The sequence below is a fragment of the Cervus canadensis genome, chromosome 3 (genome assembly GCF_019320065.1).
Source record: "Cervus canadensis isolate Bull #8, Minnesota chromosome 3, ASM1932006v1, whole genome shotgun sequence".
Lineage (NCBI taxonomy): Eukaryota > Metazoa > Chordata > Mammalia > Artiodactyla > Cervidae > Cervus > Cervus canadensis.
In genome coordinates this window covers 112,178,938-112,197,172 of record NC_057388.1, presented here as the reverse complement: position 1 = coordinate 112,197,172, position 18,235 = coordinate 112,178,938, and the positions used below count along the sequence as shown (strand labels likewise).

Genomic DNA, 18,235 nt, shown 5'->3' with positions numbered 1-18,235 from the left:
AGGGTTGCAGTCAGGATCTCTCTGGGTTTGTGCACTTCCGCGAGTATTTCTACAGGATGGATTCCAGGAGGTGGGTTTGCCAAGGAAAGAGGGTGCTTATGTACAGTGTCACGGGCATTTCTGTGGGCCATCCCCAGGGCTGTGTGTGTTCACATAGCAGTGTGACAGCGCCATCTCCACACCCTTACCCCAACAGAGGTTCTCCTATTGGAAAGATTTGTCTTTTCTGACAGACAAAAAATGCTACTGACTTGTATCGGTATGGGAACTTGTGCATCTTTTTATGTGTTCATGAATTACCTATTTCTACCTGTGATATTTTTATTTCCGTAACCATAGAGACTATATATATATATATAAAATTGTGGATGTTAACCCTTGGCCTTATATTTTACGAATGTATGTGAGATACTATTTTCTTTGAGTTCTGTCATCTTTTGACTTTATTTCCGAAGAACTTGAAACTTTTTGTAATGTAAAAAAACCTATCAGTGTTTTGTTTCATGACCTCTAGATTGCATTAAGATTAGTTTTTTCATTTATAAAATTTTAAGTATCTTCTGCCTTTGTCATGAAAATCTGAGCAGGCATTGGCCACCTGTGAGCCACAGATGACTGAGGGCCAGTTCCCATCAGTCGTCAAGTGGCGCCCCATTGCTGGTCCCGCTGGGAAGACCTGAGATGGGTTCAACACACACACACACACACACACACGTGCGTACACTCAGCATGCCCTGAGGAGAAGGGCTGGAAACGTGGCCCTTCCCTTTGCGGCATTGCCAGCCTCAAGGAGGGCAGCTGCGCCTGGTGTCACACGCACACAGGTGACAGTTTTGTAGCATCCAGTGCGACCTCACCCCATAGAATATCTTCTTTTCTTCCTCCTGCCCAGACTATGCAATTTCCAAACCAGACCTCATGTCACAGATGGAACGAGGGGAGAGGCCGGCCATGCAGGAGCAGGAGGACTCCGAGGAGGGCGAGGCGCCTGCCGATCCCAGTGCTGGTGAGTGCCTGCAGGTGACCGAGGCCTTGGCGCCCGGGAGGCCCGGCGTGGGGTGTGTGGCCCACAGGAGACCCCGGCGGGCTGTGTCAGCAGGCCAGTGCAGGAGGGCGGCCCAGAGGCCCTGGGGCCTCCGGGTCACCAGCGGCCCCGGTGGCGGAACTAGAAACACTGTGGTCTCGGGGGGCTTTTGACCTGACCGAGCATCACCTCGCTCTCTGCGGGAAACAAAACCAGAACTGACAGAAAGGCGTTCCCTTGTCAGGATGCTGACGCTGGTGCAGCCTCGAGCTCCCCAGAGAAGGGCCACGTCCCTGGGCCTGCGGCCGGTGAGTGGAGGGACTTGACCTGAAGGTCCTCCAGTGTGCGGGCGGGGTCCAGACAAGGCGGCAAGGTGGCGGCGGCAGGGAGGTGCAGGCAGGACCGCCGTGGGCTCGGGAGCAGAGCCAGCAGCAGGCTGCCTGCCCCGGAGCCCCGGCCTTGCTGCATCCTTGCTGTGTGGTTTTAGTTGCTTGGTCTTCTGGAGGTCTACTTTCTCATCTGTGAAACGGGACGGGTGCTGAGAGCCAGGGCCCGGCGTGCTGACCCGCAGGGGCCAGCGGCCTGGGACGCCAGGCACTGTCTGTGTGCATGGGGAGCGGTTCCTTACACAGAGGTCACTCAGAAGCCCCCACACCGGCACCGCGGTGTTCTCAGAGTACAGGTGGTTTTGGAGCCCCTTCTTCAGCATTGCTTTTGGGCTTGCGTCACTCACCCAAAGGTCTTCTGTGGGGGCAGTCCTTGTCCTTTGTAGCCAAACGTCATTGGTGATCCTGTCTTTTGCACAAGGAGGATAATCTGGCTGAAGAGCCAACTGGGGTCAAAAGCTGGGTCTCGTATGAAGGAATGTCATTGGCTCTGGGACCAGGAGGAGGTGGCCACGTGGAGTAAGAGTGGAAGTAATTTCAGGAAGAGGCAGGACCCCAAGGGAAAATAAATGCTGGCATGTTTCAGAGAAACCCTAAAGCATCAATACTTTCTAGAGATTTGCCTAGAGATTTAAATGGAGGGAAGGGGCTGGTCCTGAGTTCATTCTGGCAAGCAGAAAGATGGGTTTAAAAGTAGATGAGGTGAGAGAGGGGGTTGGGGACAGGGTGTGACACTTGTTTGGAGGAAAATAAGTCTGGATGTCAAAGGTTTGAGTGGCTGCATCCAAAACCAGTGTCGCTGCGAATGGAGAGATGCAAAAGAAGAGAAATCAGAAAGAGGGCTTGGGAGGCAGAAAACCAGAGGGGAGAGGCGGTCTGTGGTAAAGATCCTAGAACCCCGCTGATGTCTCCGTGGGGTTTTGTAGTTCGGGTGCTGCCTTTCTACCATCTTCTTAGAAGTGCTAGGACGGAAACATGGATCCTGTCCTCTGTCGGCCTGTTCACACTCTCATCACAGGTGGGCCTCCCACCAAGTGGGGCCGGCATCAAGAGCAAATAACCTCAACCAGCTCGGCCCCAGGCGGGGTTGGTTCTGGCACAAGTGTGTCCGAGCCGGAGCGTCTGTGGGCAGCGGTGGCCTCACAGAGGCTGCCTTGTGCAGCTGGAATGTGCCATTTGTTCCACTAACCGTGGAGCCCGACGGGAGCAGAGGACAGGAGTGGAGCAGGAAGCACTGTCCACAGGGCACCCCTGTGTGTGGGGCTGTGGCCTCGGGGCCGCAGGCTTGGCTGAGTTCCCAGTCAGTATCAGAACCCCAAACACGCCAGCAGTCACCTCTTATTCGCGTGTCCTCTCCCTTGGAAGGGCGGCCACAGGCCAGCCCTGGGCCAGACCTGCAAGTGTGATACCAAGGGGGAAACAGCTAGAAGATTGAGAACTTTCATGGTTCTAAGTACACCGAATATCACCATCTTATGAATTGGTTGAGTAAATGCAGTCCATAAACTGTCATTTATGGTTCGGATTCCTAAGGGCAAGGAGGCCTGAAGGCAACTCAGATATTGGCCCTCCTCAAATTCCCCTGAGCCGGGGCTCCTGTTCACAGCCCTGTAGGGGTGAATGGGGGCTGGGGGAGCCGGAGACCACTGTCATCTGACAGATTAGCGGAGTGAAGCAAACACACCGGAAACCATGGCTGAAATCTAGGTTCTCATAGATTGTATGTATCTTCAGCCTTTTTACAAAGCAGTTTGATATTTTTTGGACTAAAATATGTTTTAAATATTTAAAATATTCATTTACTTAACCTGATAATTTTTTTTCTGAGAGTCTATAGCCTAGAAAAAATCCAAAAATATGGATTAAGATATACAAATATCAGGGGACTTCCATGGCGGTCCAGTGCTTAAGACTTTGCCTTCTGATTCAGGGAGTGTGGGTTTGACCCCCGTTGGGGAGCTAAGATTCCCACATGCCTCGCAGCCAAAAACCAAGACCTAAAAGAGAAGCAGTATTGTAACAAATTCAATGAAGACTTTTAAAATAGTCCACATGAAAAAAATCTTTTAAAAATAAGGCTGAACAAATATTATATTACACCATGATGAAGTGTCACAGAGCCACTGAAATCATATGTGAAGCGTTTTTGCACTGTATTTTTACTTGTCTGTTTATTGTTTAGTTCATCCAATACTTTTTGTACCAGGTACTATGTCAAGAGAATGGTTTTAACAACCTAAACACCCCATGTATATAAAAATACATATTGGCCGCTATGGCAGCGCCATGCAGACAGGCTCCAGAGCTCTGGGAACCACAGTGGCGAAGACCTTACTGAGCCTGGCTGGTTGGCAGAAGCCTCAGAGGAGGTGGGATTTTTAGTGGAAACACAAGTGGGAATTCCTGGAGGAGAACTCCTCATGGGGAAGGAGGACTGGAAGGCAGGAGGCGCTCTCCGTGGGCTGGGTAGATCTGGCCTAAGCCAGGGACAGACATGGATGTCTGTGAAGGGTGGCGGTAGATGTTGAATACGAGAACAGGGGGTCCTGAGGATGACTCCCAGGTCCTGACAAGAGTGAGGGGGTAGGACAACGGGAGGCTCTGACCCGGAGAAAAGACAGGAACACGTTAGGTGTGAGATCTCAGGACGTGTCCAGGAGCTGGTGCTGAGTGTGGAGACCGGAGCTCCCAGCAGAGACCTGAGCTAGAGATGGACCTGGGGGCCTCAGTAGCATGGATGAGATCATCTTTCCCAGCCTGGACAGGGGAAGAGGAGGAACACAGGCTGTGCCCCCGGAGCCCTGACTTTCAGAGCGATTTGGAATATCCGGGTGGGGCCCAGGTGTTAGTATTTTTTAAAACAATGCCAAGGTGATTCTCATGTGCAGCCCAAGGTGGAAAACCACTGTTGTAGGGTTTGGGAAAAGAAGAAGAAACCAAAGGAATCACAGGAAATAGGAGGAGTGGCCTGAAAGGTAGTAAGAAATTAGGATAGTGCGTCGACGTTCAAGAAGAGTGTTTCCCCGGGGAGGGAGCAGGGTGAACAGTGTTGATGCTGCATTGTGGTTTAGTAAGGCAAAGACTTTCTTCCTTCCTTACTTATGGGCTTCCCTGATAGCTCAGTCAGTAAAGAATCTGCTACCCACTCCAGTATTACTGGGCTTTCCTGGTGGCTCAGCTGGTGAAGAATCTGCCTGCCATGCGGGAGACCTGGGTTCAATACCTGGGTTGGGAAGATCCCCTGGGGGAGGGAGAGGCTACCCACTCCAGTGTTCTGGCCTGGAGAATTCCATGGACTGTATAGGCCATGGGGCCGCAAAGAGTCATACATGACTGAGCGACTTTCACTTTCAAGGCACAGACTGCCAAGTGTCCGCTGGATTTGCACATTAGCAACATCAGTGGTCTTAGCAAGAGAAGCACTGGTGGTGTGGCCAGGGTGGACACCTGTAGAGTGGGCTGAAGAGTGGACAGATGATGAGGAAGTGGAGGTCATCCCAGTGTAGCTGTGAGTGCAGAGCAGAAACGCTGATGGGGTGGGTGGGGTAAGGAGCCTTGTTTGCTTAAGATGAGGATTGCCAAAGCCTGTCTGAAGCCAGTTGATATGAGACGTGGATATAGAAATGGATAATGTAGTGAATTCCCTGGAGGTCCAGTGGTTAGGACTCTGTGCTTTCACTGCTGAGGGTCCAGATTTGATCCCTGCTGGGGGAATCAAGATCCCAGCAGCCGGGTGGCAAGGTCAAAAAAAAAAGGAGCGGATAATGTAAATGCAGTAGGAAGTCAATGACGTCCACAAAAGATAGGGGAAAAACTGGGTGGAAATATAAACCAAATCATATTTTACTATGCTTTCTAGAATTTTCTAAAATGAGCGTATATTACTTCTTATTCACTAAGAATAATTAAAAAAAAAAATCACATGAAGAAAGACTCCAAGTTAAAGGTAGCAGATTGAACATGTGCTTACTCCTACCTCCCCCTCCCCCCCAAAACAAGAGTGAAGGGACTTTTAAAAGGAATGGACGAGGAGACGGCAGCAGCTGAGTTTTGGAAGGCTGAGAGCAGATGGTTGAGCGGTCACTGATTTAGAAAGCTGAATCCAAAACTGGTGTCAAGGAAGCTGGGAGGAAACCCAATCTGCAGTCCACCCAGCCCTGCTCAAGACCCGGCAACTAGCAGCACTGGAGATACCAGGTAGCTTTGGAAATGGGGGTGAAGGTGAGGCTAAAAGCAGAGCACTAGTCAAACATCTTACGAGGCCAGTAAACACGGCCACTTCCCTCGATGGCTTCACCCCACCCTGATGGGTGACCAAGGCTTATTCTCTGAAGACAAAAGCATCTCTGGGCGTGGACATCAGGCACAATTGAGAGGATGGGTACTGTGTTGAAAACAAGGGAATGAGTGAAGCTTACAGACAGATCTTGACATCTCCAGCTTTCTTCCCTAACCTGACTCCCAAAATTATGCTCACATCCAAGTTTAACCCTCAGGGCAGGGTACTAGGAAACTCTTTATCTGGAGACTCTCAGGGCCAGCCCAGAAGATTTCCCAGTGAAATGACCTAGCCAAACCATCCTGCTGGGAAACCATGCCCTACCTGGATACACCAGACTTGCAATTCACTTTTGAGTACTCGACTTTTAATATAAATGGATGACTGAGAACCAAGCTTATTTTCTTGGGCTTCAAAATCACTGCAGATGGTGACTGCAACCATGAAATTAAAAGACACTTGCTCCTTGGAAGAAAAGTTGTGACCAACCTAGACAGCATATTAAAAAGCAGAGACATTACTTTGCCACCAAAGGTCCATCTAATCAAAGCTGTGGTTTTTCCAGTAGTCATGTATGGATGTCAGAGTTGGTCTATAAAGAAAGCTGAGTGCCGAAGAACTGATGCTTTTGAACTGGGGATGTTGGAGAAGACTCTTGAGAGTCCCTTGGACTGCAAGGAGATCCAACCAGTCCGTCCTAAAGGAAATCAGTCCTGAATATTCATTGGAAGGACTGAAGCTGAAGCTGAAACTCTTAATATTTTGGCCACCTGATGGAAAGAGCTAACTCATTGGAAAAGACCCTGATGCTGGGAAAGATTGAAGGCAGGAAGAGAAGGGGATGACAGAGGATGAGATGGTTGGATGGCATCACCAACTCTAGGGACATGAGTTTGAGCAAGCTCTGGGAGTTGGCGATGGACAGGGAGGCCTGGCTTGCTGAGGTCCATGGTATCACAAAGAGTCGGACACAACTGAGTGAGTGAACTGAACTGAACGAGCAGTGTTTAATAAAATTGAGTATATGACCCAGAAAAATAGAATAAGACAACAGAAAAGAAAATAGAGAATAAGAAAATCAAAAGATGGAAGTTCACCATCCAGATAATAGAAAAATCAGAAAAAAAGTGTTCTTGCTTGGGAAATCCCATGGACAGAGGAGCCTGGCGGGCTCCATGGGGTTGCCAGAGTCGGATACAACTGAGCAACTAAACACCAATAAGCAGAAGAAAAGAAAACTACCTCCAGGGAAATCGAAAAGTGTTTACAGGCATAGAAAAGTACTTATAAGTGTGCTACATGATTCAATTTTAAATAGTATTTACATAATCCAATAATAAAAACACCCATTATTAATCCAACCAGAATCACAAACTGGGAAGAATCAGGGATTTGGACAAGATGTGGATGGATGAGGAAGAGATGGTCCTCACCTCCAGCTCTAGGAAGTCAGTAGATGATGCTTAAAACTGAAAACTCAAGGAGTAGCAGTGTCATTATGTTACAGAGAGGTATGAAGGTGAATGACAAAAGAATCAGCTAGAAGGATGGGAAGTGACTGCCTCTGGGAGCAAGTTGAAGGATGGTGGGGAGCTTTTTAAAAGTGAGTTTTTAAGAACTCTTCAACCCTCTGACCTATGTGCATATATAAACTTTTTAAAGACAATTTTAAAAATTAATATACCAAAGTTTAAAAAATCTAACAGAAAGTGTACCCATGAGAAGGCTGGAAAGCCTGTGTCAGCCATCATTTCTGTGCTTTGAGCTTGTAGAGAAAGTTAATGTGGCAATGCTGGTTTTCACTTTCCAATGAAATTCTGAAGTTGCATCAACATAATTCAAAAAGAAAAAAAGCTGAAAGAATGAAAGTTTCCATAATTCTCTCTCAAGAGTCAACAGCTTAGGACTTCCCTGGAGGTCCAGTGGTTAGGACTTCGCACTTTCGCTGCAGAGAGCCCAGGTTCAATCCCTGATTGGGGAACTAAGATCCCACAAGCTGCACAGCACAGCCAAAGAAAAAAAAAAAGAGCGGCTTATTCCTTTCAATTTATGTGCATGTATTCAAACACATATACACAGAGCCTTAATTATGTAATAAATGCTTTCTCTATGTTAAAAAAAATTTTTTTCAGACAGCGTAGATGTACATTGTTTAGCAACTTGCTTTTTCCAAAAATATATCTTTGACGTCTTTATTTGAAAATTACAAAATGTAAATAATTAAATGTTTAACTGTCTCCCAGAATAACATTATACCCACTTCATTAATAATTAAATATGTTCACAACATTTAATACCTTTGAAAACAATTTGTAGCAGAGATTTTTCCCATCTCAGAAGAGTTCTTATGAAGAAATGTAGTTACAAGATTAAAAACCAATCACAAATTAAATATTTCTTATCACCAAACAATATCAAGGCAAATCTACAAATTCTTTTTCCAAAAAAATATAACCTAAATATATTTTTTTCCAAAAAAAATATAACCTAAAGGTTATAGTTGATTGCACATTATACTAAAGATTATAGTATTGTGCATATCCAACATGTTTGGTGTAACTGATCAGGTAGCTTCTGGAAGGAATCTTTGAAGTCCCAGAGGGTCTCTGAGTAGCCTGTTCCTCAGCTCAACGTTGTTTATAGAAAGGAAGAAAGAGGGGGCGGGGGAGGGGAAAAAACTGTTTTTTTCCCCTAATCCTAGTGTGATTTCATTATTTATGTCTAAAGTTTTATTCATCCATAATTTATTTGAGGTGAGATATGTGAAGATTTTTCTAGTCAGGAAGCCAGTTGTCTCCACTCCAGTTACCTAATCCCTTTCCCGTGGTTTGAAATGCTACCTTTGGTCATAAACTATGTTCCCACAATGTATTTGTCTTTGATTAATTTTTTTTAAATGGGAGAACAGATTACCACTTATGAATGCAGTCTGGTTGTTGGTTGTCAGTACTGTTTCAAAAGTTGTTCAGTGCGGAGAGAACTTTTCAGTGGGAAACACTGGCTTCTCTGCTGCCCAGAAAGAAGGGGAGAGGCACAAAAATGTATACCTGCTGCCCACTTCAAGGGGAAAAGAATTAGATGCCATAGAGGAGCAGACAACGGCTTGGGTTCAGAGAGGATCACAGTCATGATGGGCTGAGATCAGCCTAGGATGTCTGGTGGAATGGGGCTCTTAAAGGAGGACATGAAAGAGGAGAGTGAAAAAGCTGGCTTAAAACCCACCATTCAAAAAACGAAGATCATGGCATCTGGTCCCATCACTTCATGGCAAATAGAAGGGGAAAAAGTGGAAGTAGTGATAGACTTCATTTTTGGGGGCTCCAAAATCACTGCAGTTGGTGACTGCAGCCATGAAATTAAGAGACGCTTGCTCCTTGGAAGGAAAGCTATGACAACCTAGACAGCATATTAAAAAGCAGAGACATCACTTTGCCGACAAAGGTCCACATACTCAAAGCTATGGTTTTTCCAGCAGTCACGTACAGATGTGAGAATTGGACCATAAAGAAAGCTGAGCACTGAACAATTGATGCTTTCAAATTGCGGTGCTGTAGAAGACTCAAGAGAGTCCCTTGGACTGCAAGGAGATCAAACCAGTCTATCTTAAAGGAAATCAACTCTGAATATTCATTGAAAGGACTGATGCTGAAGCTGAAGCTCCAGGACTTTGGCCACCTGATGTGAAGAACTGACTCACTGGAAGAGACCCTGATGCTGTGAAAGATTGAGGGCAGGAAGAGAAGGGAACAACAGAGGGTGAGACGGTTGGATGGCATTACTCAATGGACATGAGTCTGAGTAAACTCCGGGAGATAGTGGTGGACAGAGGAGTCCGGCATGCTGCAGTTCATGGTGTCGCAAAGAGTCAGACATGACTTAGTGACTGAACAACAAAGGGATGGGAAGGCTTTGTGGTCTTCAGGCTGGAACACCCATGCTCAGGGGGTACAAGTGGCTTTCCCAGAAGGGACAACACAGATGGCTTTTCAGGTCCCGTTTCCAAGTCTTCATTCATCTGTTCTCGTTCATAAAACGCATCAGCGAGGGCGCTGGACGCTTGCGGTCCCAGTAGTGCTGTTCCTTAGCTCCCGGCTCTCCCACTATTGAAAATAAAGAACAGGTACCTCCTGCCCATCTTGCCTTACTGTGGAGTGTTTCTCTGAGGTATAAAACACCCTTGGGGTCATGAAACAAAGACACAAGCCAGACTGTTGCGGGGACGGGGACCAGAAGTGCATGGCTCAGGGGCCTGGATGGTGAATTCGTTTGGAAGTCAGATATTTGGAATACCTGGCTTTCAACAAAATAGAAAGAGAACCTAATTAAGTTGTCAGCTAATAGGTCATTAAAAACAGTTTTTGATGATATGTTAACCGTGTGCTTTTGCAGCATTGTAATTCAGAAGTTCACAGAATAGAGGGATGATTCCATAACAAAGCTCCCGCCAGCCCATCTCCAGATCTATGCAAATGAGCTCTCCCAATGGTTATATTTATAAAAATGAAAAGTAGGAATAGAATTTATTCTGAACTCTGTCTCCTTCAAGAGATAATTCACTCTCAGATAACTGAACTAATTGGGGAGAAAGTCCCTATCCATCTTTGTAAGAGATTCACTTCCTCCAGGTTTTTGGTTTCCCATCTTGAATAATTATTTTTCATTCCACAATAGTAATAACTAAGGATGACTTAAGCCAGGCAGAAAAGTAACTCTTAGAGCCCTGTGGTTATTAGAAATGAAAGCAAAATTAATCTTTCCATTTACATGCACATTTCTGTGGCAGAGTGGTAGATGAGGTGATCAGTAAAAGGCATCTGAGCACAAAAATATGTTCTATTAGGATAAAATTCTGTGGGTAAAGTGGGAATGGAAATAGAAGTCCAAGGTGAAAAGGAATGATATTAAAATTTCAAGTATCAAAGAAGAACTTGTTCGTGTATTTTTTAAGTGAATAATGGTGGGTTTTAAATTGCCAGGGTTCTAAGATTCCATTGGCAACGTTAAATGGCAATGGAAGAGTTTATTTTAAAATATCAATATTTACAATACTCCAGAAATTACATCTTTTGCAGCGATTGAAGCATTCTATGTATTTATTCAGGAAGGTGCAAACAAGTACCTGGTTTTAAAAAATTATCTTAGGGAGGAGGCAAGCAAAATATTTCCAGGCGTTTCTGAAGTCAGGGAAGATACTTTTCTGATGCTGGAGCCGGTGTGATGTAGTAGAGAGCCCAGAAGAGGGGAGGCCAGAGAGGGGACACAGGAGACCAGGCTATGATGTCAAGCTGGAGCAGGAGGAAGCCAGGGTGTGAGTGTGGATGACTTATCTTTTTTGTAAGACAGAGAGTAGGATGAAGATATCTCTGGTGGCTCAGTTCAGAGGGAAAGTAGGCACGGGCTGCGTGGAAGGCTGTCGGACTGTTTTCTACACAGTGTACTCCCCATCGTTTGGGACTTAATTAGTCCACTGATCAGATAGGATTTAAAGGATTGCCAGGCATCAGAAAGAACCCAGCTTTAGGCCATGTGGCATCAGTTGCTAGTATGATTAGCAGTCTGCTTTCTTGGTGATGTGGTCCACTTTGTTTGGGCGGGACAAGTGAACGTGTCAAAGAAAGGACAATGAGGAGCTTCATCCACTGGGATCCTGGTCCCATTTCATTTTTCCGCAGCACTTATACCTTGTAACATACCATCTAGTTTATTAATTATGTTTATGGCCTTATGTGAGATGTAGGCAGGCAGGGAGCTCTGTTCTGTTCCGTCATGTGTTCCACCATTGGAACGCACATGGCACGTAGTTGGTGCTCAGTAAACAGCTATGGGATAAATGTTCAAAAAATAAATATGTTCATGCATTGCATGTTTACAGTTTCCCTAATTAACAAAGTGATTTGAGGGGATTTATGCTGGCATAGCTCTATCCATAAGCAAGAAAATAAAGTTGAGCCCCTACCTCACACTGTACATAAGATGAAGTAAATTTCAGGTGGAATAAAGAGCTAAAGGTAAAACATAAAATGATAAGGACCTGGGAATAAAATCTGGGAGACCAGGTGAACCACCTAGGGCCAGAGGAGACCTGCTTAACTCTCATAAAATAGAAAACCCACAAGCCATAAAAAGGACAAGGGACATAACTGACAAAATGAAAACTTTAGGAAAGTTTTATGATAAAAGGTAACACAAAGGCAAAGACAAATGATGAATCTGGGGGAAATATTTGAAATGCCAGTAAGAGAAATGGGTTCTCTTTAATACAGGAATCAAAGGTCTCTGACCTAGTGACAGAACACAGTTCACACAGAATCCACTCTCAAAGACCAAGAAATGACACTCACATTACCCTCATTAGGGAAGTAAAGTATTAGTAAGTTATCACTTTATACCCGTCCGACCGAGGAAAATTAAAAAGAGCAGTGATGTCTTTTGCCAGCGGGGACGTGGGGAATGTGCTGGTAGAGATGTGAATTGTCACAGCCCTGTGGATAAGCAGGCTGATGACATCTGTCAGAATCGAAAATATTTTTAATTTTTGACCCTACAGTCCCACTCCCGCCACTCTCCTAAAAATAAAAGCACTCCTTTCAGTTAGAGATATAAATAAACACATGTTTATGGCAGTGTTGTTCACCAGGGCAAAAGCCTAGGAGCAAAAAGTGAATGTTGTCAATAAGGAAATGATTGAACACATTGCTATATGATCCTCACTGTGGAATATTCTCGGCTTTTAAAAGGATGCATTAGCCTACAGAAATTGCTGTGAAGGGATTTCTACAGGATATTTGAGAAAAGGAACATACAGGATTATGTGTAAGGCAGTTTTATTTTTTGCAACCAATGGCTAGAAAAGAAACATGAATGTAAATGTGCTATGATAAATCATTCAATAAGCATAGAGAAAAGTGTGAAGTCCGTTACGGGAGTTACCTGAGACGCTCATACTTGTCAAGTGGGGAGCAAGGGGAAGGGGAGGCAAATTAAAAGGGGGAAAATACTGCACTGAAAACCACAAATGTGTGCTATAATCCCATTTATGTAAAGTGATGCCTGTGTGTAACAACATTTGAAATTAGCCTACAACAGACATATAAGCAGATTTAAAAAAAAATGTCAGGGCCATGTGTGTAATCAGATGCTATTTAACTGAAAACAACCCTGCAGCCCTCTCTTGTGCCTATAAATGGAGGCTGGGAGAGGGGACTGGGGGTGGGGGGTGCTCTGGTCTGTTGATGTAGGACACCTGGCGAGGACTTGAAAGGGTGTGCAAATGACCAGATGACTATTGTCATTGTTTAGTCATTAAGTCATGTCCAACTCTCTGGGACTTCATGGACTGTAGCCCGACAGGCTCCTCTGTCCATGGGATTTCCCAGGCAAGAATACTGGAGTGGGTAGCCATTTCCTCCTCCAGGGGATCTTCCCCACCCAGGGATCGAACCCGGATCTCCAGCATCGCAGCGAATTCTTTATCACTAAGCCACTTGGGAAGCCCAACCACATGATTAGCCTTGTCTTTATTAACTTGGTTGAGGTGGAGAGAGAGAGAGATGCTGTTAGCTTTGTTCGGGCCTAACCTGGGAAAAGGAATTGGGGTCTCTTTTTAAAAGAAAGCATGACTATCTTATTATAAAATTACAAGGGGTCGTGGAAACAAACTGCCTCTATTTTAACTTGACTCCAGTTTATATTCAAGGCTACACGGTGTCCAGAAAATTCTATGCCTACTCACCACCAACTCGGGATATTTCTTCAGGGTCTCTAAAATAAGACTTTTTGAAAATATAAATTCTAGGGCTGCAAAAACCTGAGCAGGTGGAATGAACATGTTCTGGATTCTTTTGTCCTCTCCCGCCCCCACCCGCCCGCCTTCTCAGCTCATGATGGGATCGTGATTAAGATTGAGGTGCAGACCAACGACGAAGGCTCGGAGAGCCTGGAGACTCCGGAGCCCCTGATGGGCCAGGTGGAGGAGCATGGCTTCCAGGACTCAGAGCTGGGGGACCCGTGCGGTGAGCAGCCGGACCTGGACATGCAGGAGCCGGAAAACCCGCTGGAAGCATCCACGGAGGGCTCGGGCGAGTTCAGCGAGCTCAAGCAGATGCTGGTGCAGCAGAGGAACTGTGCGGGTGAGTGGGGGGAGCTGGTGTCATCAGGCCCATGGAGGGGCAGGGTGGGGGTGCCTGCATGGGAGGAAGCCGAGGTCTCCTTCAGAGAGGTCGTGTGACCCCGAGAGCTCAACAGTTGTGACCGAACCAAGCAGGGCCTTAGGTCCCGGCCCCCTGCCCCGGGATTTAAAAGCATCCATCCCCGGGCAAGGAAAGAGGGTGTTGCAGCCAAAGACCAGGTCAGACGAGGACCTCCGGGGATGGCAGAGATCATCTCTCCGGCCCCTCCCTCGGCAGGCCGAGAAGGTCACACACTGGTGGCAAGGCGAGAACTTCCGTCTCCTGATATGTCTGTCCTTGGTCATCCCTGTCACACTAGAAGCCTCAACTGGTTTGAAGATTTCCATCTTGGATCGCACATCTTTGCAAACGGCTGAGACCGTGCTGTCTTTTTCTGGCGGAATCTAGGCCTCGTTTCTGTTTAATCTCAAAGCCTCCAGGTCACCAGTCTGCACACCCTTGCTCCCTGTGAGGACGTGTGCTCTCAGGAGCGCTGCCAGGATGGCTTCTGTGACGCTGACCCATCCATGCGGGCCTGAGAAAAGCCCCTGTGATCCTCATGGTGTATTTTTTAAATACGCTACTAGACTTAGCTATTGTTTTACTCGGGAATTGTACAACTATGTGCATAAATGAAATGAACCTGAATTTTTCTTGAATCATCATTAAGATACTAGACTTATCAAAGTCTAGTATACTGGGAGTCATTAGCCATCATATCAGTTCATGTTTATACGGAGAAATGATGATTTAAATATTTTTCACTTTATTTTATTGCCTTGCAGTTTGTCTTTTTGCACACAATAAAACATCATGGACATTGTTCTTGGTCAAACGATGTGGATCTAACTCTTTATTTTTAAATAATTGCATGATAGTCAAGAAACCTTTTTAACACGTTGTCCTTCATTAGAGAATAGCGAAAGACACAAGGCAAATTGTGAGGCTCCCTTGCACTGATTGCCCTGTGAACATTTCTGTTAATTTTACTAGTACCACTTAGTAATATTCTAAGATTCTTTGTGGGATTTCAAGTCTTGAATTTTAGGCCCAACTGTTTCATTCTTATTTTGTTGAGAAAATACAACTTTGAAACCCAAGGAGAGTTCCAATATTCCAAGGCCCATATTTCCCTTCTGCCTTTCATAAACAACCCTATTTTCAGGATCAACACCAGAGCAGTGAGTTGCCAACCTCCGAAGCTGCTTCCTCCTTCCTGATCTTTTAAGCATCGTGTTCCAGGGATGTTCTGGGTCACTTCCTGCTGAGCGTCCTGACTGGACTGAGGCAGCATTGTCTTATGCCGGGGAGGCCTGAGCTGGGACTCGGCACACCTGTGTTCTAATTTTAACACTGCCACTTACAGGGTGCAAAGGAGTAGCCAGAAGTGCTGTGGCCTAGCGGTCACTGACAGACTTATAACACTTTGGCTAGCTCACGAACACTGCCAGCTTCAGTTTCCCTGTCAGTTGAGGGGACAGACTAGCTGGTCCTTCAGTTTCAAGTGCTGAAGAGGTCTCAGTTTATTTACTTTATTTGGAAATGTGACTTGACAGCCACAAGCTTGGATGCCCCATGTCTGTGAGACAGGGATAATTCTTGCTTGATTTCTCCTGTAATAGGATATTGGGAACATGAGAGAGCGTAGGTGCAAAGTGGTGTGAAAAAGTTCAGTTGTTTGCTCCTAAGAATTCCACAAGTGTCAGACTGTCTCATCTTCCACCTCACAGGTGGACTCGAAAGTGAATGCCTTTCTCATGTCACACAAAGTTGGCCACTAAGAATAGAGCTCCCCAATTCAGTGTTTAGGGAGGGCCAGGTAAGAGCAAGGCGCTTGAGAAAATTCACCCAGATGCTGGCAGGCTCTCGGACTTCCGTTCTCCAGGAACCCTGTAAAACAGACAACCTCTTAGGCTAGCCAGCAGAGGCCCAAGAGGAGGACAGCAACCATTTGGGGTGTTCATGGAACACTTGGCCCAGACCCCAGCCAGCTCCAGGGTCAGGACTGGTGGAGTCCGCTGGCAGTGAGCCATCCACCCATGTAGGTGAGGTGCTATCTCAGGAGGCACCCCCACGCCTGCTGTGGGCTCAGGAGGGCTTGAGGGGTACAGGTTCGGAAGGTCAAGGAAGGTTTTCAGGGGGAGACAGGATGGGGGCTGGGTGGTAAGCAATGGGCAGGATTTGGAGACCTCCAAGGAGAGGGGATTTCGGGGCGGGGGGGGGGGGGGGGGGGGCAGTGAAGGCACCTGAGGAGAAATCTCCAGGTGGATTCCAAAAAGGAGGCCAGCGAGGCTGAGCCGAGTTCAGGCAGAGGGGAAGAGGTTGCGAACTTGATGAGTCAGGACCCTTTGGACACGCGTGGTGGAAACCCGACCCTCAAGTGGCTTAAATAAGACAGGGGTGTTGATGGGCTTGGAGAGTCATAGGTCCTGAGGGTGCCAGCCTCTGGCTCCCTGGACCCGGGCGCCTCCAGGACGGCTCCGCGTGCGGGTTCCTTCTTACCTGCGAGTCCCTACCCGCTAGAGGTGCCAGGCGATGGGCACACGCAGCGCCGGCGTCCCACCATGAGGACCCCGTCGTCCCTGCTTCCTCCGCAGAAAATTCCAAGACAGGGCTCCGACCCGCCTGTTTTGGGCCTGGTCAGACGAGCCCGAACGGGCCCTTTGCTAAACTAAGCCCCGCGGCTAGCCCGGGTTCCCTGGGCCGCTGGGAGCAAGCAGGCAGGTGCGAAGGCCTCAGGGCCGACGGTGCGCACGCGGTGTGTGTGGGCGAAAGGGCTGCCTCAGCCGGGTCAGGGGCGCCAGGCGACACCTAACGGCGTCTTGTCTCTCTCCCCCCCATCCCCCGGAGCAGAGGGGATCGTGATCAAGACCGAGGAGCAGGAGGAGGAGGAGGAAGACGAGGAGGACGACGAGCTGCCGCAGCACCTGCAGTCCCTCGGGCAGCTGTCCGGGAGGTACGAGGCCGGCCTGTACCCGACGCCGCTGCCGGGGGAGCTGTCCCCAGAGGGCGAGGAGAGCCCCCCGCCGCTGCAGCTGGGGAACCCGGCGGTGAAGCGGCTGGCACCCCCGTCGCACGGCGAGCGGCACCCGGGCGAGAATCGGGGCTCGGGCAGCCAGCAGCAGCGGAACCGGCGCGGCGAGCGGCCCTTCACGTGCATGGAGTGCGGGAAGAGCTTCCGGCTGAAGATCAACCTCATCATCCACCAGCGCAACCACATCAAGGAGGGCCCGTACGAGTGCGCCGAGTGCGAAGTCAGCTTCCGCCACAAGCAGCAGCTCACGCTGCACCAGCGCATCCACCGCGTCCGCGGCGGCTACGCTTCGCCCGAGCGCGGCCCCGGCTTCGCCCCCAAGCACGCGCTCAAGCCGCGCCCCAAGTCGCCCAGCTCCGGCGGTGGCGGCGGCGGCGGCCCCAAGCCCTATAAGTGCCCCGAGTGCGACAGCAGCTTCAGCCACAAGTCCAGCCTCACCAAGCACCAGATCACGCACACGGGCGAGCGGCCCTACACGTGCCCCGAGTGCAAGAAGAGCTTCCGCCTGCACATCAGCCTGGTCATCCACCAGCGCGTGCATGCGGGCAAGCACGAGGTCTCCTTCATCTGCAGCCTGTGCGGCAAGAGCTTCAGCCGCCCCTCGCACCTGCTGCGCCACCAGCGGACTCACACGGGCGAGCGGCCCTTCAAGTGCCCCGAGTGCGAGAAGAGCTTCAGCGAGAAGTCCAAGCTCACCAACCACTGCCGCGTGCACTCGCGCGAGCGGCCGCACGCCTGCCCCGAGTGCGGCAAGAGCTTCATCCGCAAGCACCACCTGCTGGAGCACCGGCGCATCCACACGGGCGAGCGGCCCTACCACTGCGCCGAGTGCGGCAAGCGCTTCACACAGAAGCACCACCTGCTGGAGCACCAGCGCGCGCACACGGGCGAGCGGCCCTACCCCTGCACGCACTGCGCCAAGTGCTTCCGCTACAAGCAGTCGCTCAAGTACCACCTGCGGACCCACACGGGCGAGTGAGCGCGGCCCGGCCCGCCGCCCGGCCCGAGCCCGGCGGGCGGGCACGGGGCGCCCCCAGCCCTTTTGCCGTGAGCCCTCCCCCACCCCCTCTCCCTTCGTCCCTCCTCCCCCCCGGACGCGGGGCGGCCGCGTCTCCCCCGGGGGGCCCCAGTGGCGGGGGGAGAGCGCGGACCTGGGGAACCCCCTTCGGGCTGTTCATTTCCTTGACAATAAAATGGATGAAACCAATCAGCACGGGGGGCGTGATTTGGCCGCCGGCCACTCGGAGGGGCGGGGCAGGGCCACTTAGTTGGGGATAGAACTTTATAATGACATTTTGGATACTGTGGTTCTATTTGATAATAATAGAGTAATTTTTAAAAGAC

General features: G+C 48.6%; 1 protein-coding gene across 3 annotated transcripts in view; it reads left to right on the top strand.

Annotated features, from left to right (window-relative positions):
* ZNF777 (zinc finger protein 777) overlaps window positions 1–18,235 on the top strand; it is a 26,821-nt gene extending 8,586 nt beyond the window's left edge. For all 3 annotated transcript variants that reach the window (XM_043464033.1, XM_043464032.1, XM_043464034.1), the window contains exons 4-6: window positions 893–1,006; window positions 13,567–13,818; window positions 16,711–18,235. In XM_043464033.1, the coding sequence (XP_043319968.1) occupies window positions 893–1,006; window positions 13,567–13,818; window positions 16,711–17,870 (1,526 nt within the window). In that variant the 3' untranslated portion in view covers window positions 17,871–18,235. The remainder of the gene's footprint in view (window positions 1–892; window positions 1,007–13,566; window positions 13,819–16,710) is intronic.